Source organism: Salmo trutta, chromosome 37, assembly GCF_901001165.1.
Source record: "Salmo trutta chromosome 37, fSalTru1.1, whole genome shotgun sequence".
Taxonomy (NCBI): Eukaryota; Metazoa; Chordata; class Actinopteri; order Salmoniformes; family Salmonidae; genus Salmo; species Salmo trutta.
The window spans coordinates 18,140,187-18,163,984 of record NC_042993.1 but is presented as its reverse complement, the minus strand read 5'-3'; the positions used below and the strand labels follow the sequence as shown (position 1 = coordinate 18,163,984).

At 41.2% G+C, this 23,798-nt stretch overlaps 1 protein-coding gene across 3 annotated transcripts in view; it reads right to left on the bottom strand.

Annotated features, from left to right (window-relative positions):
• LOC115176391 (protein cordon-bleu) overlaps positions 1–23,798 on the bottom strand; it is a 75,285-nt gene extending 51,487 nt beyond the window's left edge. For 2 of the 3 annotated variants that reach the window (XM_029736407.1, XM_029736405.1), the window contains exons 1-2: positions 23,602–23,798; positions 23,089–23,225 (exon numbers count right to left, since the gene is read on the bottom strand). In XM_029736407.1, the coding sequence (XP_029592267.1) occupies positions 23,089–23,141 (53 nt within the window). In that variant the 5' untranslated portion in view covers positions 23,142–23,225; positions 23,602–23,798. The remainder of the gene's footprint in view (positions 1–23,088; positions 23,226–23,601) is intronic. The other variant, XM_029736408.1, reaches the window with a different exon arrangement.

Genomic DNA, 23,798 nt, shown 5'->3' with positions numbered 1-23,798 from the left:
CGGGGGGGGTGTAAGCATCACAACAAGCCCCACAGCACAGGAACTGCAGTAGCTGTAGGGTATCTAGCTAACCAGTGAATAGATACTACTTCTATAACCTGGCAGTTTGTTACCCTGGTGTTGTGTTAGACTGATTACGAGATTAGTCTCTGTGTGCATGGGACTGTTCACATTCCAAGGCCCAAATAAGACTCTGCTCCCCTCTAGGCAACTATCCAGATAGAATAAGTCAACCCCTCTGTGCTCTTTCTACCACAGGCTCAAGTTCATATCAATAATGCTCTCTGTTGTATTGGACAACAATAAAGGAAGCAGTGAGTCAGTGGGAGATACAACTCACTGGCTAACTCTGCAAGGAAAGACTGATGAGCGCTTGTACTATATGAGGTTCATAAATTATCCTGCCAAAATAATTATGGAAATATAAATATTCCTTCCTTCCCTGGGTCTTATTAAAATAGTGGAATATGTTAGTAGAGTTTGGGACTGTAGTGTATTAGAAGCAGGAGACCGTTTAGACCTGATGAAGAGAGACGCCACAATGACGACCTGTCATTTTAGAAGTTGAAGGTAGACGAAACACTAGCTGCATCCCAAATGGCACCCTAATCTTTATATGGTGCATCACTTTTGAGCAGAGCCCTATAGGCCCTGGTCAATCTAAAGTAGTGCACTATAAAGTGGATAGAGTGCCATTTGGTACACAACCACTGTGGTGAGAGACACCTGACATGGCCCGTTCTATACAACACAATGGGATTAGCCCCAAACAATGGGAGCACTATGCTCAAAAAGTAGGCACTGTGCATTTAGGCATACTATGGAGTAATAAAACAAAAGCGACCCATTTCACTCCAACAGACATTTATTTTACTGACCATAATAAGCATATGAAATACCTGCATATTATTAGTAACTACATACTATACTACATAGGAACTAGGATCCTATTGGAACATACTGCTATTTGTGTACTGTGTGTAAGGTAAAGGAAAATCTTCATCTATTTCCTGACATTAGTGCTTTTCTTACCCTACAATAATATGAAGGTTCTGATCAGAATATATACATTGAACATTTGATTTAAAAATGTATTAATAATAATATGAAGGGACAAAGAGGAGAATAAACAAGTAAATATCAGGAAATAAAATACTTATTTGGATAATTATGTAGTCCACCCCATTGTGCCTATTGTCTGCTAAAGCAGCTTGATCTGGTTTTAGAAATCTTTGGCCATCTCATTTGGGATCTTTTAATACCACAACAGACTAGCTATTGATTAAGGACTGAGGAAAAAAAGAAAAATCTGCCTTCATTTGGAAGGTGTCCAAGTGCTGAGAGAGAGAGAAAGAGAGACTGTCAGCACACATCAATGAGAGACTGTGGATTGCTACTAGCGTTCCCATAGACTTCCAGTAATTGAGCCAACGACTATCTACATGTATTTAAAAGCGTGGCAGAATTCGCGGCAGAAATATATATAAAGCCTCCTGAGTGGCACAGCGGTCTAAGGCACTGCATCGCAGTGCTTGAGGAGTCACTACAGACCTGGGTTCGATCCCAGGCTGTGTCGCAGCTGACTGCGACCGGGAGACCGGTGAGGCGGCGCACAACTGGCCCAGCATCGTCCGGGTTAGGGGAGGGTTTGGCCTGCCGGGATGTCCTTGTCCCACCGTGCTCTAGCGACTCCTGTGGCGGGCTCGGCCCATGCATGCTGACATCAGTCGCCAGTTGTACGGTGTTTCCTCCGACACATTGGTGTGGCTGGCTTCTGGGTTAAGCGAGCAGTGTGTCACCGATACAGTGCAGCTAGGCAGGGTCGGGTTTCGGAGGACGCATGGCTCTCGACCTTCGCCTCTACCGAGTCCATACGGGAATTGATGGGACAAGACTAACTACCAAGGGCTTTGGCAGTGCTCCTCCTGCTCCTCCTTGCACAAAGGCGGAGGTAGCGGTCCTGCTGCTGGGTTGTTGCCCTCCTACGGCCTCCTCCACGTCTCCTGGTGTACTGGCCTGTCTCCTGGTAGCGCCTCCATGCTCTGGACACTACGCTGACAGACACAGCAAACCTTCTTGCCACAGCTCGCATTGATGTGCCATCCTGGATGAGCTGCACTACCTGAGCCACTTGTGTGGGTTGTAGACTCCGTCTCATGCTACCACTAGAGTGAAAGCACCGCCAGCATTCAAAAGTGACCAAAACATCAGCCAGGAAGCATAGGAACTGAGAAGTGGTCTGTGGTCCCCACCTGCAGAACCACTCCTTTATTGGGGGTGTCTTGCTAATTGCCTATAATTTCCACCTGTTGTCTATTCCATTTGCACAACAGCATGTGGAATTTATTGTCAATCAGTGTTGCTTCCTAAGTGGACAGTTTGATTTCACAGAAGTGTGATTGACTTGGAGTTACATTGTATTGTTTAAGTGTTCCCTTTATTTTTTTGAGCAGTGTATATATACATATATATATACACGTGTATGTATATACATATACATGTGTATGTACGTACGTACGTACACATACGTGCGTACGTATGTGTACGTATACATACATACATACATACATACATACATACATACATACATACATACATACATACATACATACATACATATATACATACATACACAATATCAGTCAAAAGTTTGGACACACCTACTCATTGAAGGGTTTTTGTTTATTTTTACTATTTTCTACATTGTAGAATAATAGTGAAGACATCAAAACCAAGTGAAGCTGGTTGAGAGAATGCCAAGAGTGTGCAAAGCTGTCATCAAGGCAAAGGGTGGCTACTTTGAAGAATCTCAAATATATTTTGATTTGTTTAACACTTTTTTGGTTACAACATCATTCCATATGTGTTATTCATAGTTTTGATGTCTTCACTGTTATTCTACAATGTAGAAAATAGTAAAAATAAAGAAAACCCTGGAATGAGTAGGTGTGTCCAAACTTTTGACTGGTACTGTATATTAAATTACATCATCTTTTTTGCAGGGGTTGCAATAATTTAGAGCCACCTCTGCTAAAATAATATAGGGGAAACACTACCTTAAGAAGCTCTTTAACCCTTCCACACGTTAGAACCAATGCTATTCTTGTCAGTTGTCACTTGAGTTTCCCCCCTATTGAGCAGAGGACAGACAGTGAATACCCTCACCCTCAGCCACTCCACAGAGCAACAATGGCAGCATGCTCTCTGGGAGCCATGGTGTTCTCATAGCAACCTATATTTACACCACTAGGAGAGAGAGACTTGCTCTCTATTTGGTGGCAGCTGGGTATTTATGACATATGCTGCAAAAAGTGAATGACCCACATGCATCTAGGGGACATTTGAGCTCCACAGAGGCATTTGTTTGCAGTTGCTAAGAGCATGCAGCTTCCTAATTCAGCATATGCCCCCACTCTCAAATTACAAACTTCGACGGGTAGACTAAAGCCCACCCTATTTTATTGCTGAGATGGCAAGGACTTCATTGGCTTTCTGATGATAACAACCTGGCCAGTGAATTCTCTGAAGTGTCCATTTAAAACTGTATTTGGCTCTACTACAATACAATACACAGTTCTCTGAGAACAGTAACACGGAAAACATCAACAGGTAGACTAAAGTCAAATCAGTATAATCAAATAATGTACCAAGAAGTAGATCATGGTTGTATTGGTTTTTAAAATGAAAACATAAGCCAATGAATATTTTCATATAAAAAAAAAGAAACCTCACTGTCAACTGCGTAGAATATGTACATTTTCCATTTACATTTGTAAAGGGTGTAGAGGGTGTAACAGGGTGTATTCCGTTGCAGTCCAGAGTACTCCAACATCAGACACTCCTCGCCCCGCCCCCCCATGGCCTCTTCCCAAATGCCATGCTCTATCATTACACACCCACACACCATGCTCAGAATACTCCGGCTCTGCTAGCCTTGGACTGTTCCAAAGCTGCTGGTTCTGGGAGGTACAGGACTGTGCTGACTGTAACAACATCTCTGGAGGAACAAGTGAACCCAGCTCCTCTTGCTCTAACATAGGTGCCTTCTGGGATCAATTACTCATTGGTAGCAAGAGAGAGATACATGAATAAGAGAAGAGCATCTCTGGGCTGCCGTTCTCTCTGACATCCACCTAAGGGAGAGGCAGAGGCACCACTTGTCGTACTGTAACAAATCAGACACCACCCCTCTTCCCTTCACAGCAGTCAGAGACATGTAAGCTAGGTGCCTAGGCCTGGTCATCTGCTGCTGACTGGTTGGTGATTCAGGGCTGCCTGGTCTATGTATGACTGGTGGTGAGACATCGCATAAGTAATTACAGCCACAGGAAAAAACAGCCAACATATTCCCTTCAACTAAACACTCTTAGAAAACAGGGTTCTTTGGCTGTCCCCATAGAACCCTTTTTGGTTCCAGGTAGGATCCTTTGGGTTCCATGTAGAACCCTCTGTGGGTAGGGTGTTACATGGAACCCAAAAGGGTTCTAACCTGGAACCAAAAAGGGTTCTTCAAAGGGTTCTCCTATGGGGAGTGTGTATGCATGCTGCCTACCTAGCGAACAAATAATGACAAAGCACGCTCACTTCAAAGTACCTCAGGAATGTCTTAATGCAACTATTAAATAGAGCAAACACCACAGAGCACCAGCAGTGTTCTGAAGTCATTTCAGAAGTAGGCTATTGACACAACAAATACATACAACTATAGTTTACTGATAAGACACACGGCTGAATGGACCAAACAAAGCCTCTGAAGCCAGATGGTGCAGTGCTGAGTTAATAGGGTAATTCCTTTAGCATCCCATATTACTGCAGATACATCTGTGTCCCAAAGGGCACCCTATTTCTATATAGTGCACTACTTTTGACCAGGGTCCATAGGGCTTTGATCAAAAGTAGGGCACTATGTAGAAAATAGGTTGCCATTTGGGAAGCAGACTAAGTCTCTGCTCTAATCCACTGACTGCTTCAGACCACAGTCTTAGACTAACAACTCTCACCTTAGCCATGACCCATGTCATGAGAAGACCTGTCCCCTTTAATAGAGATAGTGTTCCATGTGTGTCTGGACAGGATTCAGTCTCTCTCAGAACCTAATCTTCGAGGATTGCACGTGCCAGTGCAAACAAGAGAAGCCTATAGTGTGTGGCCTACCCTATACAACAGATCTGCATCACTACAGTATATAGTGCACTACTTTTAACCAGAGCCCTATGGGCCATGGTCAAAAGTAGTGCACTATATAGGGAGTAGTCACTATATAGGGAGTAGTGTGCCATTTGAGATGCAGACCAGGATTATACTGTATAACCTGGCCATCTAGACCAGCTGCTGTGTGTGAAACCATCCCTGGTGGAGGGTAATATCCCACAGGACAGGGAGTAGATCACTGAGCAGCGGGGACTGGGGAGGGAGGGCACAGAACAGCAGGAAATAACAATTAGTTTGTTCCATGCTCCCTAAGCAGCTCCCTCAATTAACAAAGGTCTGCTGTAGGGAAGGACTCAGAGAAACACATATTATACCTCCCCTCTTTTAGCCATAGACACTTCCAGTCACAGAATGAGACTAACATATGATTATGGTATTTGTTAAATAAAGGGAGGCTACTGCAGTAAAGGTGTGAAAAAGGAAACTAGTGTCAGTACTAGCATCACCGTATGATAACCTAAAGCATCCCTAGAACTAACAGCTGCTCTTCCTCTAACTCAGAGTCTGCCATCCAAAGTGTGACGGTGCAGGTGAAATAACAATCACAACCATCCAAACCAGCCAATATAAGAACATGGCCATTAACGAACTCAAGATTACGACCACACCTAACCTAATATTTGGGGCTCGTCTCAACTGTACTGTACAGTTGTGGCCAAAAGTTTTGATTATGACACAAATATAAATGTTCACAAAGTCTGCTGCCTCAGTTTGTATGATGGCAATTTGCATATTCTCCAGAATGTTATGAAGAGTGATCAGATGAATTGCAATTAATTGCAAAGTCCCTCTTTGCCAAATGAACTGAATCCCCCAAAAACATTTCCACTGCATTTCAGCCCTGCCACAAAAGGACCAGTTGACATCATGTCAGTGATTCTCTCGTTAACACAGGCGTAAGTGTTGACGAGGACAAGGCTGGAGATCACTCTGTCTTGCTGATTGAGTTCGAATAACAGACTGGAAGCTTCGAAAGGAGGGTGGTGCTTGGAATCATTGTTCTTCCTCTGTCAACCATGGTTACCTGCAAGGAAACACGTGCCGTCATCATTGCTATGCACAAAAAGGGCTTCACAGGCAAGGATATTGCTGCCAGTAAGATTGCACCTACATCAACCATTTATCGGATCATCAAGAACTTCAAGGAGAGGGTTCAATTGTTGTGAAGAAAGCTTCAGGGCGGACAAGAAAGTCCAGCAAGCGCCAGGACCGTCTCCTAAAGTTGATTCAGCTGCGGGATCGGGGCACCACCGTGCTCCGTGCTTGCTCAGGAATGGCAGCAGGCAGGTGTAAATACATCTGCATGCACAGTGAGGTGAATACTTTTGGAGGATGGCCTGGTGTCAAGAAGGGCAGCAAAGAAGCCACTTCTCTCCAGGAAAAACATCAGGGACAGACTGATATTCTGCAAAAGGTACAGGGATTGGACTGCTGAGGACTGGGGTAAAGTAATTTTCCGATTGTTTGGGGCATCCGGAAAAAAGCCTGTTCCGGAGAAGACAAGGTGAGCGCTACCATCAGTCCTGTGTCAAGCCAACAGTAAAGCATCCTGAGACTATTCATGTGTGGGGTTGCTCCTCAGCCAAGGGAGTGGGCTCACTCACAATTTTGCCTAAGAACTCAGCCATAAATAAAGAATAGTACCAACTCATCCTCCGAGAGCAACTTCTCCCAACCATCCAGGAACAGTTTGGTGATGAACAATGCCTTTTCCAGCATGATGGAGCACCTTGCCATAAGGCAAAAGTGATAACTAGTGGCTCGGAGAACAAAACATTGATATTTTAGGTCCATGGCCAGGAAACTCCCCAGACCTTAATCCCATTGAGAACTTGTGATCAATCCTCAAGAGGCGGGTGGACAAACAAAAACCCACTAACTCCAAGCATTGATAATGCAAGAATGGGCTGCCATCAGTCAGGATGTGGCCCAGAAGTTAATTGACAGCATGCGAGGGCGGATTGCAGAGGTCTTGAAAAAGAAGGGTCAACACTGCAAATATTGACTCTTTGCATCAACTTCATGTAATTGTCAATAAAAGCCTTTGAAACGTATGAAATGCTTGTAATTATATTTCAGTATTCCATAGTAACATCTGACAAAAATATCTAAAGACACTGAAGCAGCATACTTTGTAGAAATTAATATTTGTGTCATTCTCAAAACATTTGACCACGACTGTACACAGATCAGTCTTCACCACAAACCCACCTACCACACAATCCTCAGACTACACAGTCTGACAGTGGCCCAAAATAGGTCCTGTAGCTTATTGCTCAACTTGTGTTGAAACAGCCCCTAATATCCACCATTCACTAGAGGACACTGCAAGTAGTCAACAGACTGCTGTAGAGTAATGACTCACTTAAAACGTGTTGCCCTCTTGACTACAATAAATTACACAACATTTAAAAGCAATCAATTCCCTAAAATGGTATGCGTGTGTGTGTGTGTACATGATTATGATGTAACCTACCAATAAGTTGAAACATATTCTCTTCAAAACTATTCTTACTTGAGTCGTAACTGTGTAAACAATAGTAAAACTAGATAGGGCAGGTCCCAACAAGTAGAGCATGTGTACTGAAGCGTCCATGGAAGTAATTCATCTGCTGCGTGTGGTGGCAGTCAGAGAACTATTTATAAAGACTAGTGCCAGGCAGTCAGAGAACTATTTATAAAGACTAGTGCCAGGCAGTCAGAGAACTATTTATAAAGACTAGTGCCAGGCAGTCAGAGAACTATTTATAAAGACTCGTGCCAGGCAGTCAGAGAACTATTTATAAAGACTCGTGCCAGGCAGTCAGAGAACTATTTATAAAGACTAGTGCCAGGCAGTCAGAGAACTATTTATAAAGTCTAGTGCCAGGCAGTCAGAGAACTATTTATAAAGACTAGTGCCAGGCAGTCAGAGAACTATTTATAAAGACTCGTGCCAGGCAGTAAGGTCATTTAAACCCGATGGCCAGTAAAACAAGAATAGTTATTTCCAGCCATATACCACCGCCAACAATACATCACTTCTCTATCATCTTGCAAAAAGCTTAAAATGATCTTCTCTTGAAAAACAAATAGAAATGCCTGCTCTCAATCCATCTCAAAAGAAACGTCAAGGTTATAGTTTTAGGGATACACCTAAAGTATAAATGCACCAGTATGCTACAGCAGGAAAATAATCCCGCAGCAACAGGAAATGTGAATTATTATGTGGATCATAATGAATTAACATTTTTGTAGGGGTTGACACACATTTCGTAAGGGAAAATCAAGTCTGAAATTTCAACGAGGAAATGACAAACTTCAGAAGACTTTTAAAACCTCAAATACACAAAATGTTTTAAATGTCCCCCTGCAACAGGGTGATCAAATTAAGATCCTACATCTGTACACACAAATGTAAGTAAGGAAAATGAGGGTGGGGCGGGGGACTGCTTAGTGAGCAAAATGTTAATGGACCACAAGCTTTCAGACTTGAACCTGACCAAAAATACAACCCACTGCACTGGGTGTGTCTCTGAAGCTGGTCTGAGGCCCGTCTGGTCTGGGGAGACAAGCAGGAGTGTAGCTGGTGCTTAGGGACAACATTCTCTACTGCTAATGGGGAGTGTATTTTAGGTAACACTACCAGGGAACAGACTCAGAGAAGCATAAATGGTTGACAGTCAAAGGGTGAAATCAAAGTGAAGATGCACAGTGGCTTATTATTTCAGATGATCATTGGTCCATATAATCGACTGTAAACTCAAAACAGGCACTGCGAATAGTCACTCTGCCCCAACTAAAAGCCACTAAAGCATTTAAGCAAAAGGACATGTTAAAATACAGACTGTAATATACTTCATATGGTAAAATATGAACATCTAGTTAAAAATCGAATTTCAATTGTTTACAAGCAATAATAGGAATTCTGCATTTCCAGGCTATATTGCACCAAAGTCTTTTGTGAGGCAGGCAAATGAAACTGGGAGCCCTAAACTAAACCCCACATCAATCTGGAGACAATTTGGGCTGAGACCCATTACTACACGCTTATAGATGGTCCCTTAGCTCAGACAACAACACCAGGCCCAGGCATTTACAGTAGTAAACACACACACACTGCTAATTAAGACTGTTGGCCCAGGTCTATACACTTCAGCATTTTAGACCTGGGACTGGAATGCTCATAGCCCCTAAAACACACACAATGCTCCAATTCACACAAAAGAGAAACAACAAATAAACTCAAGCCAACTCCAGAGCAGTTATACTGTAACTGTATGTCACAAGATACAATGAGTATCCACATGGTTGAAACGCACCGAAATAGTAAGCGGGACTATTTTGCAATTGTGTCATCTGACATTTGACAATGTGCAAAATAAACATACACATAAAAAAAAATTGTGATCAGGGTTGGACTCCCTATAACGTCCTATAGCACAGTAAGGCAGAGCAGGGCTAGGAGGAGCAGGGCTCTCTGGGCTAGCTAAGCAAAAAAGGCTGGCTGGTGTCTCAGGATGTCTGAAAGTTTTGTCCCAAATGGCACCCTAACCCCTATGTAGTGTACTACTTTTGACCAGGGTCCATACACAGCCTCAGACATGAATTACAGACTGCCAGTTATCCGCCTGTCTGGCCTTTACAGGGCTTCATTTGGTAAAGTCCTTCATCACTTTGAAACCACATCGTGCTTTAGTAGCCTCCACTAAAATTGCCTGCTCAGATTTCAAAATCTAGTCACCCAGGTACCAAAAATGAAATGCTCATCTCCTCAGAAGTGGACTGTGTCCCAAATGGCACCCTAGTCCCTTGACAGGGACCATAGGTCAAAATAGGGCTGGGCGATAAATCAATAATTATTGAGGTAATTACTTCCCTCAATAATGATATAAAAATGTTTAGATTCATTTTTGATAATGTCAATATAGAATAAATAGGTACAGCAGTCTATTTCACCTCTGTGACGCAGCAGGAACGTGGAGAGAAGTGACAATACGCACGTGGAGGTATACGCCCACACTGCTCCAAAACCGCCATCAAAAAGCCAGACTATGGTTTGCAACTGCACATGGGGACAAAGATCGTAGTTTTTGGAGAAATGTCCTCTGGTCTGATGAAACAAAAATTACCATAATGACCATAAAAACCATCATTATGTTTGGAGGAAAAAGGGGGAGGCTTGCAAGCCGAAGAACACCATCCCAACCATGAAGCACGGGGGTGGCAGCATCATGTTGTGGGGGTGCTTTGCTGCAGGAGGGACTGGGGCACTTCACAAAATAGATGGCATCATGAGGTAGGAAAATTATGTGGATATATTGAAGCAACATCTCAAGACATCAGCCAGGAAGTTAAAGCTTGGTCGCAAATGGGTCTTCCAAATGGACAATGACCCCAAGCATACTTCCAAAGTTGTGGCAAAATGGCTTAAGGACAACAAAGTCAAGGTATTGGAGTAGAGGTCGACCGATTAATCAGAATGGCCGATTAATTACGGACGATTTCAAGTTTTCATAACAATCGGTAATCGGTATTTTTGGCCACCGATTTGCCAATTTTATTTTTTAAATTTTTTTATATAAATATTTTTTAACTAGGCAAGTCAGTTAAGAACACATTCTTATTTTCAATGACGGCCTAGGAACGGTGGGTTAACTGCCTTGTTCAGGGGCAGAACGACAGATTTTTATCTTGTCAGCTTGGGGATTCAATCTTGCAACCTTACGGTTAACTAGTCAACGCTCTAACCACCTGCTTTACATTGCACTCCACGAGGAGCCTGCCTGTTACGCGAATGCATTAAGAAGCCAAGGTAAGTTGCTAGCTAGCATTAAACTTACCTTATAAAAAAACAATCAAAACAATCAATAATCACTAGTTAACTACACATGGTTGATGATATTACTAGTTTATCTAACCTGTCCAGCATTGCATATAATCGATGCGGAGCGCATTCGCGAAAAAGGACGATCGTTGCTCCAACTTGTACCTAACCATAAACATCAATGTCTTTCTTAAAATCAATATACAAGTATATATTTTTAAACCTGCACATTTAGTTAATATTGCCTGCTAACATGAATTTCTTTTAACTAGGGAAAATGTGTCACCTCTGCAACAGAGTCAGGGTATATGCAGCAGTTTGGGCCGCCTGGCTCGTTGCGAACTGTGAAGACTATTTCTTCCTAACCAAGACAGCCAACTTCGCCAAACGGGGGATGATTTACAAAAACAATCGTTGCACGACTGTACCTAACCATAAACATCAATGCCTTTCTTAAAATTAATACACAGAAGTATATCTTTTTAAACCTGCATATTTAGCTAAAAGAAATCCAGGTTAGCAGGCAATATTAACCAGGTGAAATTGTGTCACTTCTCTTCCGTTCATTGCATGCAGACTCAGGGTATATGCAACAGTTTGGGCCGCCTGGCTCGTTGCGAACTAATTTGCCAGAATTTTACGTAATTATGACATAACATTGAAGGTTGTGCAATGTAACAGGAATATTTAGACTTATGGATGCCACCCGTTAGATAAAATACGGAACGGTTCCGTATTTCACTGAAAAAATAAACGTGATAGTTTCCGGATTCGACCATATTAATGACCTAAGGCTCGTGTTTCTGTGTGTTATTATGTTATAATTAAGTCTATGATTTGATAGAGCAGTCTGACTGAGCGATGGTCGGCACCAGCAGGTTCGTAAGCATTCATTCAAAACAGCACTTTCATGCGTTGCCAGAAGCCCTTCGCAATGTATTGCGCTGTTTATGACTTCAAGCCTGTCAACTCCCAAGATTAGGCTGGTGTAACCAATATGAAATGGCTAGCTAGTTAGCGGGTGCACGCTAATAGCGTTTCAAACGTCACTCGCTCTGAGACTTGGAGTAGTTGTTTCCCTTGCTCTACATGGGTAACGCTGCTTCGAGGGTGGCTGTTGTCGATGTGTTCCTGGTTTGAGCCCAGGTAGGAGCGAGGAGAGGGACGGAAGCTATACTGTTACACTGGCAATACTAAAGTGCCTATAAGAACATCCAATAGTCAAAGGTATATGAAATACAAATCGTATAGAGAGAAATAGTCCTATAATTACTATAATAACTACAACCTAAAACTTCTTACCTGGGAATATTGAAGACTCATGTTAAAAGGAACCACCATCTTTCATATGTTCTCATGTTCTGAGCAAGGAACTTAAACATTTCTTACATGGCACATCATGCCCTTTTACTTTCTTCTCCAACACTTTGTTTTGCATTATTTAAACCAAATTGAACATGTTTCATTATTTATTTGAGGCTAAATTGATTTTATTGACGTATTATATTAAGTTAAAACAAGTGTTCATTCAGTATTGTTGTAATTGTCATTATTACAAATATTTTTTATAATAAAATTGGCCGATTAATCGGTATCGGCCCCATTTGACCCCCCAATAATCGGTATCGGTGTTGAAAAATCATAATCGGTCGACCTCTATATTGGAGTGGCCATCACAAAGCTCTGACCTCAGTCCTATAGAAAATGTGTGGGCAGAACTGAAAAAGCGTGTGCGAGCAAGGAGGCCTACAAACCTGACTCAGTTACACCAGCTCTGTCAGGAGGAATGGGCCAAAATTCACCCAACTTATTATGGGAAGCTTGTGGAAGGCTTTGACCCAAGTTAAACAATTTAAAGGCAATGCTACCAAATACTAATTGAGTGTATGTAAACTTCTGACCCACTGGGAATGTGATGAAAGAAATAAAAGCTGAAATAAATCTTTCTCTATACTATTCTTCTGACATTTCACATTCTTAAAATAAAGTGGTGATAATAACTGACCTAAGACAGGGAATTTTTACTATGATTAAATGTCAGGAATTGTGAAAAACTGAGTTTAAATGTATTTGGCTCAGGTGTATGTAAACTTCCAACTTCAACTGTACGTGTGCTCCCTGGCCGCAAACACGGAACAATTTTCCTTCAAGTATAATTGTATGTGTAGCTCACATAATAATAAAAAAATGTAACCTTTATTTAGCTAGGCAAGTCAGTTAATAACAACTTCTTACTTACAATGACAGCCTATCGGGGAACAGTCGGTTAACTGCCTTGTTCAGGGGTAGAACGACAGATTTTTACCTTGTCAGCTTGGGGATTCGATCTAGCAACCTTTCGGTTACTGGCCCAACGCTCTCACCACGGTTTGTTGAGGCATTCTTGAGTTTGAAGCAGATATACACCTTTTAAACATTATTTGATTAATATCGTGATAATTATAGTTATCGAATGAAAAAATACATAGATATCGTGATAATAATTTATTTGCCATATCACCCAGCCCTTGGTCAAAAGTAGTGCACTATACTATATAGGGAATAGGGTGCCATTTGGGACATTCTTCCCTCCCTGTGAGTTTTTTACGGGCTCCGTTTCACTTTAAACCTCCCTTCTTGTTCTTGCCATGTAAAATAAATCTGCTAATGCCTCTGTGATAACATTAGCTGACAAAAGGAGAACACCCTAACAAATGGCAGTTGTCATAGTTATCTAAAGAGAACCATTGTACCAACTGCTAAAGGTGCTACCTTTGACATGTTCCGTTGGGAAAAAATTATGATCAATCTAATAACTGAGTTGTTCCCCGAAATGAGTGCCTTTTGCATCCCTTTCATATTTTAAGAAGTAATTGTGCACAAATATTGAATTTGAAAAGCCTGTTATATTAAATGAAGTGTCCTTTAATATAGACCATATAGAAATTCAATAAATCTGATTTTTTATATGACTAAAAACTTTCAGCATTTTGACATGTCCCTCTGTGCATCCTCTGTGACTTCCAGGAAGATTTTAACCCACTTAACTTGGAGAAATGTTGGAGTTTTGTTGCTTTGATAGTCATTTCTGAAAACTATTATTTATTTCATGTGATTAGTGATTCATTTTAAAGTGACCATTTTATTTTATTTTTTTAAAGGTCAACCCTGCTGAACTCTCGCTTTAATGTTTTTAAAGATACATTGATCATCTAATAGTCAAATCATAGTCTAAAAGCAGGTGAACTGGTTGTACCCTTTTTTACAGTTTTCTGGTGTTTTGTGGTGTAAAACTGAGCGGATCGAGCATAATACATCAACCCTGTTACCCAAACTAGAAATGTTTCAATTCAATTGTTTTTGTGAAGCTTGCATTCAATTGTCCCTCCCTGTTGCACACAACAATCTTCCATTCCTCATTTAATATGAAGTCCTCAATCCTGTTACAGTCAACCCTGTTAATAGGCACTTACTATAGTAATTAGGGATGCACGATATATCGGTGAACATTTCGGAATCGGACGATATTAGCTAAAAATGCCAACATCTGTATCGGCCAATGTCTAGTTTAATGCACCGATGTGCAAGACCAATGTCAAAGCTGACGTGCAGGCCTATATAATGTAGGTACATGACGTAATGACGCCACGTTAAATTTTGCACTATACGTGCAACACAACATTCCTAAACTAGCTCACAATGTCTGCTGTGTGGATCGAGCAGTCAACAAGTCAAGCAGTCATTTGAAAGAGTAACAAAATTTCAGTGAGACAACTCAAAGGTGAAATCCATTAAAGCCAAGATAATGGAATTCATTGCCCTTGACAATCAACCGCTCTCTGTCGTCTCTGTTGTCTCTGTTGGCTTTCGCCGACTGGTCGAGCACCGGTACACACTACCATGTGCGCTATTTTTCAGATATTGCCCTACCGGAATTACACAGTAATAGTGTCACTGCTTTTAGCTTCTTGACATACATACTATGGAACGCCGTTTGGGTCTTTGAGTGTCAAAAAAAGATACAGTAGCACTGTCAAAGCTGTACAAAAAAGTCAGCAAACAAGCACACACCAGCCACGAACGATGTGTATACAATACCGTATTGGTAATAAAGCATAATTTGTTTGACCGCAACTTCTGGGGTAGCTAGCTTTAGCTTGGTATCTAGCTAGCACCAATACAACCAGCCTGAAAACAATGACCAGTAGAAACTGCAGTGATTTTCATTATTCTTAGCAATGATTTAGGAATCCTTGTGAGTAAGTATTAGCTAGGTTGCCACTTGTTGTTCGCCTATTGAAATTGAACTTAAGTTCATGAAAATAAATAGCTATCCAGCTACTTAACCCTGTTGCCCAAAGCTAACGTTATAAGCAGCCAGCTAGCTTCATCTGGCTAGTGAGGCTCAACAGGACTATGTGTTGTGAAGCTAGCCACAATATAGATTAGGCACAATAGTGAAATTTGCGGATTGCCTTCCAAATAAAAGTATGTCATTGACAGTGATGCAAATTAAAACAAATAGTAGAATTATGCCATACTTATATTTTGAAGGCTAACCGCAAAGTCCATTATTGTGGCTAATCCTTATTGTGGCTAGCTTCAAATAGATGGGTCCGACCACAATTAATCGAATAAGAACTGTCTTATAAATTAGGCTTATTTTAGATGATGACACCTAGCTATATAGTTAGCTAGCTCACTATGGCTACTGGAACAGATTGTTTGCATCCATGAGCTAGCTAGCTTTTTTTTATGACCAGCACTGTAGGTGCGCGAGACAACTTTACCAGCATCATAGCATACATATAGTTGTGACATATGAAATACGAATGATAGTGTAATAACTATGTAAAAAATGTATGAACCTGTTAAATTATTATGTGACGTGCAGTCATATTCAGGTCCTGATTGGTCAACAAGCTTATTTGACACGTCAAATAGTGTTATTTGACACGTAAAATAGTGTTAAATAGTATATTTTTTGACACGCAAAAGACCCAAACGGCGTTCCATAGCAAAGACCCAAACGGCGTTCCATAGAAATCCTGGTTGAGAATGAAACAACTGATCAAACGAACAATGAAACAGCACAGCTAGTAAGTAAAATAAATAGGTTTTGATTATGTTTTAGTGGTAATGGGGACATACGTAAATGCCAACAAAATAACTTTTTGGTCAGTGTGGTGTGTAATCTTTATTTAACTAGTCAAGAACAAATTCTCATTTACAATGACGGCCTACCCTGGCCAAACCCAGATGACACTGGGCCAATTTTGTGCCGCCCTATGGGACTCCCAATCACAGCTGGATGTGATACAGCCCAGATTTGAACCAGGGACTGTATTGACACCTCTTGCACTGAGATGCAGTGCCTTGGACTGCGTCCATGTGTGTGCTAACTATTTAACTGTACGAGAATGCTTACATTTACATTTTAGTAATTTAGCAGACGCTCTTATCCAGAGCAACTTACAGTAGTGAATGCATATATTTCATACATTTTTACTCCGTACTGGTCCCCTGTGGGAATCGAACCCACAACTCTGGCATTGCAAACAACATGCTCTACCAACTGAGCCGCTAATTCTTTTGCATCGGTATCGGGTTTTTTGGCAAGGAAAATATTGGATATTGGTATCGGCCAAAAATGTCATATGGGAGCATCACTGATTGTAATTTCTTTATTTAAAACTTCTTAGGGATAGTCCCCTTTTCTTTCAATTTTCGTCTAAAATAACATACCCAAATCTAACTGCCTGTAGCTCAGGCCCTGAAGCTAGGATATGCATATTCTGGGTACGATTTGAAAGGACACACTGAAGTTTGTGGAAATGTGAATTGAATGTAGGAGAATATAACACAATAGATCTGGTAGAAGAAAATACAGTTTTTTTCTACCACCATCTTTGAAATGCAACAGTTCTAGCCATCACTCTGGTTGTAATTCCGATGGTGTCCACAAGACAGCAGCAGTGTATGTCCAAAGTTTCAGACGGATAACTTGAAGTATGAGAAAACTACATGACATTTAGTGTGAAGGTACATTCGGGCAAATGTGAAGGAGACATTTACATTCACATTACATTTTTCTGCAAGAATATCGTCAAATCTGTATACTTGGACTTTGAATTAGCTTTTCCAGTATTAGTAGCCATATTATAAGTTCAACATTTGCAAAACACCCAGTTTTCATAACTCTCCATATTCTTATAATTTTTGTCCAAAAGGAAAAGGCTTATTGTCGCACAAGGTTAGCGGCTACATTTTGCGACAGATACAGGGTTTCCCTTTACTCCCGTAAAGCCCAGCTCATTGGCTATCTAGCTAGCTTTGTTTGACCCCGATTGGTGCTTATTTGACAAAGTTACAGTCAATCAAGTGAAGACCGTCTGCGTCATTGGGTGCCATGAAGGCATCGCTCTCTGACCAAATTTGGTGTCCTATAGGATATACTACACCCCTAATGATATAGTGAAGTCTGGTTACGTTCTAGGATTTCTGAGGAATAAATACGAATGTGATTTGACTGGTTGAAACAACGTTTACTGTTAGATTTTCACAGATTCCTTTCTTTGCAAATTGAACGAATGGAAATACAAAATCGATCGTGCATGCTATATGGACCTTTTTAGGATATTAAAAATGATTTTCTCTAACAAAACTACACTTCAGTTATCTCTGGGACCCTTTGGATGATAAATCAGAGCAAGATTTCAGAATGTACGTACACATTTCACCTTCAGAGGTGAATTTATCAAACCCATCGCGGTGAAAAAAGTGTTTTGTCATTAGGAGCTCTCCTCAAACAATAGCATGGCATTTTTTCGCAGTAATAGCTACTGTAAATTGGACAGTGTAGTTATATTAACAAGAATTTAAGCTTTCAGCTGATATAAGACACTTATATGTACCGACATTTGTTGTTTCTCTAAAATCTGTGATCGTGACACACGGCGCTGCATGATTTACAACTATCCCATTGACGGGACGCCTATCCCTAAGAAGTTGGGAAAACGTGTTTTTTAATAAGTTGAACGTGCTCTTCACGACAGAAAATAAATGTTGTGAAATAAAAAATATTGAAATTAGCCAAGTTACACTACTCAAAAGGCACCTAATCGATGGAACGACCAAACTACAGATTTTTTTGGCCAGGGATCACTTGAAAAAGAGATTTGGGAACAACCAAGGAAATGGCACCACTGGTCTCCAGAGGGGCAGGCAGAGCAGAGGGGAATTTTCAGCAACTGCTGTCTTTAAATAACCACTATTCATCATGTGCTTTCTGCAACATGTCATAGGAGGTGATTATATAAAAGCCTTCAGCAGGGAGGAGGAGACGCAGGACCATGGGTGCAAAATACAAAGGATTTTGTTTACTTTCAAGTAATAAGGGTTGTGGACTTCAGCCTCCCATAACAAAACCAGTAAATAGATTCTACCACATTATGACACCTGAAGGATAGAACGTGTTTCTGCACAAAAAAGATACAGAATAAGTATAAAACAATCCCATACAGTACTGAAGTGTCTGATTTACACCTGTAAGAAGATTTGCATTACACTGTATGATGTAATTGTGTAGATTAGTGTAGATTTAAAGTGCAACACAGCAGTTTTAGAGATGACGTTTTGTGTTGCCTTCACCAAAGGGAAGGAGCTGCAGCATATTGAGTCAACAACAACAACAGAGGTGACAAAAGAACTACAGACACAGTACAAATTCAGTAACAGCCACTGCACAAAAGCTTCTGTTATGGACTGGCCCACAGTTGTTTTCCAATCAGTGGTCATACAAGTATTTTCCATAGAATTCAACTGGAATTCTCTGCCAGTCAATACATACAGTGCTGTATGCTATGGCTTTTGATGTGTCTGCTGACAACAACCTCAACTACAGAGAGAAGAGAAAAATAGTTTTCATGCCTACAACAATTCATGAAGTGTATATTTTTTTAAGAATATAGCCTCATTATATATATATATATATATATATATATATACACACACACATATATATATATATATATATACATATATATATATATACACACACACACACACACGTTCAAAAGTTTGGGGTCACTTAGAAATGTCCTTGTTTTTGAAAGAAAAGCACATTGTTTTGTCCATTAAAATAACATCAAATTGATCAGAAAAACAGTGTAGACATTGTTAATGTTGTAAATTACTATTGTAGCTGAAAATGACAGATTTCTTATGGAATATCTACATAGGTGTACAGAGACTCATTATCAGCAACCATCACTCCTGTGTTCCAATGGCACGTTGTGTTAGCTAATCCAAGTTTATCATTTTAAAAGGCTAATTGATCATTAGAAAACCCTTTTGCAATTATGTTAGCACAGCTAAAAACTGTTGTTCTGATTAAAGAAGCAATAAAACTGGCCTTCTTTAGACTAGTTGTGGAACAGGGGAACCCAAGAGCAGACTCAGACGAGGAGACTGAATGAAGTAACCAAGGTATTTCTTGAAACACAAGGGGGGGAAATGGAGTGCAGGTCAGGGGAAGCTCCGGCGGGTTGCTGGAAACCAGGTGCGGAGGCTGGAGCGAGAGGGGTTGAGACAGGGTAAGCAGGTCCAGAGGGGAATCCAAGGGAGTAGTAGAGTGGGGAATCCAAGACAGAGTAGCAGGATGACAAGACGTGGGACTGGAGACAGGGACCAGAGTCAGCGTAGGCAGAATGAGCAGAGATTACGATCTGGCAGCGTGGAACTGACAGGGCTGAGTATTTGTAGAGGTCTTGATTATGGAACAGGTTGCAGCTGGTGGGGATCTGCTCTGACTCCAGCAAACCTGTCTCCACACACACACACACACGCACACGCACACGCACACGCACACGCACACGCACACGCACAGAGGGAGAGAGTACTGGGGGAGAGGCGGCAGGTCAAGGAGACACAGGAAAAGCAGTAGAGGGCGTTGCAGGAGCAGATGTGACAGTTGAGTATCTGGAGCATCAGCATTTCTGGGTTCGATTACAGGCTCAAAATGGCCAGAAACAAAGAACTTTCTTCTGAAACTCGTCAGTCTATTCTTGTTCTGAGAAATGAAGGCTATTCCATGCGAGAAATTGACAAGAAACTGAAGATCTCGTACAACACAGTGTACTACTCCCTTCACAGAACAGCTCAAACTGTCTCTAACCAGAATAGAAAGAGGAGTGGGAGGCCTCGGTGCACAACTGAGCAAGATGACAAGTACATTAGAGTGTCTAGTTTGAGAAACAGATGCCTCACAAGTCCTCAACTGGCAGCTTCATTAAATAGTACCCGCAAAACACCAGTCTCAACGTCAACAGTGAAGAGGTGACTCCGGGATGCTGGCCTTCTAGGCAGAATGGCAAAGAAAAAGCCATATCTCAGACTGGCCAATAAAAAGAAAAGATTAAGATGGGCAAAAGAACACAGACACTGGACAGAGGAAGATTGGTAAGAAGTGTTATGGTCAGACAAATCTAAGTTTGAGATTTTGCTGTTGTGGGAGCAGCTTGACCGTATGGTATGTAAGAAGTGCCCATCAAGCCAATCCAACTTGTGGGAGGTGCTTCAAGAAGCATGGGGTGAAATCTCTTCAGATTACCTCAACAAATTGATAACTAGAATGCCAAAGGTCTGCAAGGCTGTAATTGCTGCAAATGGAGGATTCTTTGACAAAAGCAAAGTTTGAAGGACACAATTATTATTTCAATTAAAAATCATTAGTTATAACCTTGTCAATGTCTTGACTATATTTCCTATTCATTTTGCAACTCATTTCATGGAAAACAAGGACATTTAAGTGACCCCAAACTTTTGAACACACATGTATATATATATACACATACACACACACATACATACATACATACATACATACATACATACATACATACATACATACATACATACATACATATATACACACACACAGTGAGGGGGAAAAAAAATATTTGATCCCCTGCTGATTTTGTACGTTTGCCCACTGACAAAGAAATGATCAGTCTATAATTTTAATGGTAGGTTTATTTGAACAGTGAGAGAGAATAACAACAAAAAATCCAGAAAAACGCATGTCAAAAATGTTATAAAATGATTTGCATTTTCTTCTTGAGCCACTCCTTTGTTGCCTTGGCCGTGTGTTTTGGGTCATTGTCATGCTGGAATACCAATCCACGACCCATTTTCAATGCCCTGGCTGAGGGAAGGAGGTTCTCACCCAAGATTTGACGGTACATGGCCCAGTCCATCGTCCCTTTGTTGCAGTGAAGTTGTCCTGTCCCCTTAGCAGAAAAACACCCCCAAAGCATAATGTTTCCACCTCCATGTTTGACGGTGGGGATGGTGTTCTTGGGGTCATAGGCAGCATTCCTCCTCCTCCAAACACAGCGAGTTGAGTTAATGCCAAAGAGCTCCATTTTGGTCTCATCTGACCACAACACTTTCACCCAGTTGTCCTCTGAATCATTCAGATGTTCATTGGCAAACTTCAGACGAGCATGTATATGTGCTTTCTTGAGCAGGGGGGACCTTGCGGGCGCTGCAGGATTTCAGTCCTTCACGGCGTAGTGTGTTACCAATTGTTTTCTTGGTGACTATGGTCCCAGCTGCCTTGAGATCATTGACAAGATCCTCCCGTGTAGTTCTGGGCTGATTCCTCACCGTTCTCATGATCATTGCAACTCCACGAGGTGAGATCTTGCATGGAGCCCCAGGCCAAGGGAGATTGACAGTTCTTTTGTGTTTCTTCCATTTGTGAATAATCGCACCAACTGTTGTCACCGTCTCACCAAGCTGCTTGGCGATGGTCTTGTAGCCCATTCCAGCCTTGTGTAGGTCTACAATCTTGTCCCTGACATCCTTGGAGAGCTCTTTGGTCTTGGCCATGGTGGAGAGTTTGGAATCTGATTGATTGATTGCTTCTGTGGACAGGTGTCTTTTATACAGGTAACAAGCTGAGATTAGGAGCACTCCCTTTAAGAGTGTGCTCCTAATCTCAGCTTGTTACCTGTATAAAAGACACCTGGGAGCCAGAAATCTTTCTGATTGAGAGGGGGTCAAATACTTATTTCCCTCATTAAAATGCAAATAAATTTCTAACATTTTTGACATGCGTTTTTCTGGATTTTTTGGTTGTTATTCTGTCTCTCAAGAGTTCAAATAAACTTACCATTAAAATGATTGACTGATCATTTCTTTGTCAGTGGGAAAACGTACAAAATCAGCAGGGGATCAAATACTTTTTTCCCTCACTGTACACACACACACACACACACACACACACACACACACACACACACACACACACACACACACACACACACACACACACACACACACACACACACACACACACACACACACACACACACCAAGAATATAAATGCAACTGTAACAGTGTAGGTTCCGTCCCTCTCTTCGCCCCAACCCGGGCTCCTTGCACACATCAACAACTGACACCCCACGAAGCAAACCCTACTTCAAGTCTCAGAGCGAGTGACGTCACTGATTGAAACGCTATTAGCGCGCACCACCGCTAACTAACTAGCCATTTCACATCGGTTACACAACATGCAAAGTGTTGGTCCCATGTTTCATTGCATGTTGCATTTATATTTTTGTTCAGTATATATCTGACAGAGCTACAGTAAGAATGTAAAACGGGGGCGGCAGGTATCCTAGTGGTTAGCGCCCTGGACTAGTAACTGAAAGGTTGCAAGATCAAATCCCCAAACCGACAAGATATAAATCTGCCTGAACAAGGCAGTTAACCCACTGTTCCTAGGCTGTCATTTAAAATAAGAGTTTGTTCTTAAATGACTTGCCTAGTTAAATAAAAGTGAAAACAGACTGACTGTCCAATCAAAAATGAGCTTCATGCAACGCAAAGGCCTGCTAGGTGGAAAATAGGCTTTCTCCATGTTTCTCTTGTGTCAAGTCACTTATGACCAAGTCTGTCACCATTCCTCAATATTATGATCATTTGATTGTTTAAACAGTTATTCAAACACAATACTTATCATATACATATTTAGAGTGGGATGACAAACAACAGTTATTAGAGGCCTCACATTCCTCACACTTACCCTATTGGAGGTTTTGTGGCTGTGTTGACTTCTCCAAAATCCATCTTCTGCATGTGGCACTGACTGTTTTTGCTAATATCCAAGTTCAATATTTTCCTTTTGTCCTGTCATCAAGGACACCAAAGCTCTACTGATATCTAAGCCCATTGATATCCAAATAACCGATAGGACAAAAACAAACAAAAAGTGTTATTTTATCATTTATAATTATTAAACAAAATATGGGTGCTATTTTTCTAATGAAACAATAGTTGAGGATTGTTTGGTTACTTCTAGGCGACAATACAGTCAACACAATGTCAGTAGGCTTGGCTATTTAAAAATAATAATTACACATTAGTTTCACATCAATTGCAAAATAGGATTTACAGGTCCTTACAAAGGTGACAGTCATTTGCAGAATTAAGTCCTGCAACATAGTAACAGTTGTCTACACAACAAAAAGTCGCAGCGCAGAGACACAAAGTAACCACTTTAACTTTCAGGATGTGATAGATAGAATAGTGTACTTACGTCGACTCAAACATTGTTTCAATTCATTTTCATATTCTCATAGCAGGTAATTGCAAAGCGATTTCGGAATAATCCGTGTATATTCCTGTTGTCCCTGTTCTAGTCCAAGCCCGCCTTCGTCAGCACTCTAACGTCAGTCATGGTCATTGGGAATTCACTGCCAGCTGCAGAAGGCGAGCGAGCGGTAGGACTGGGAC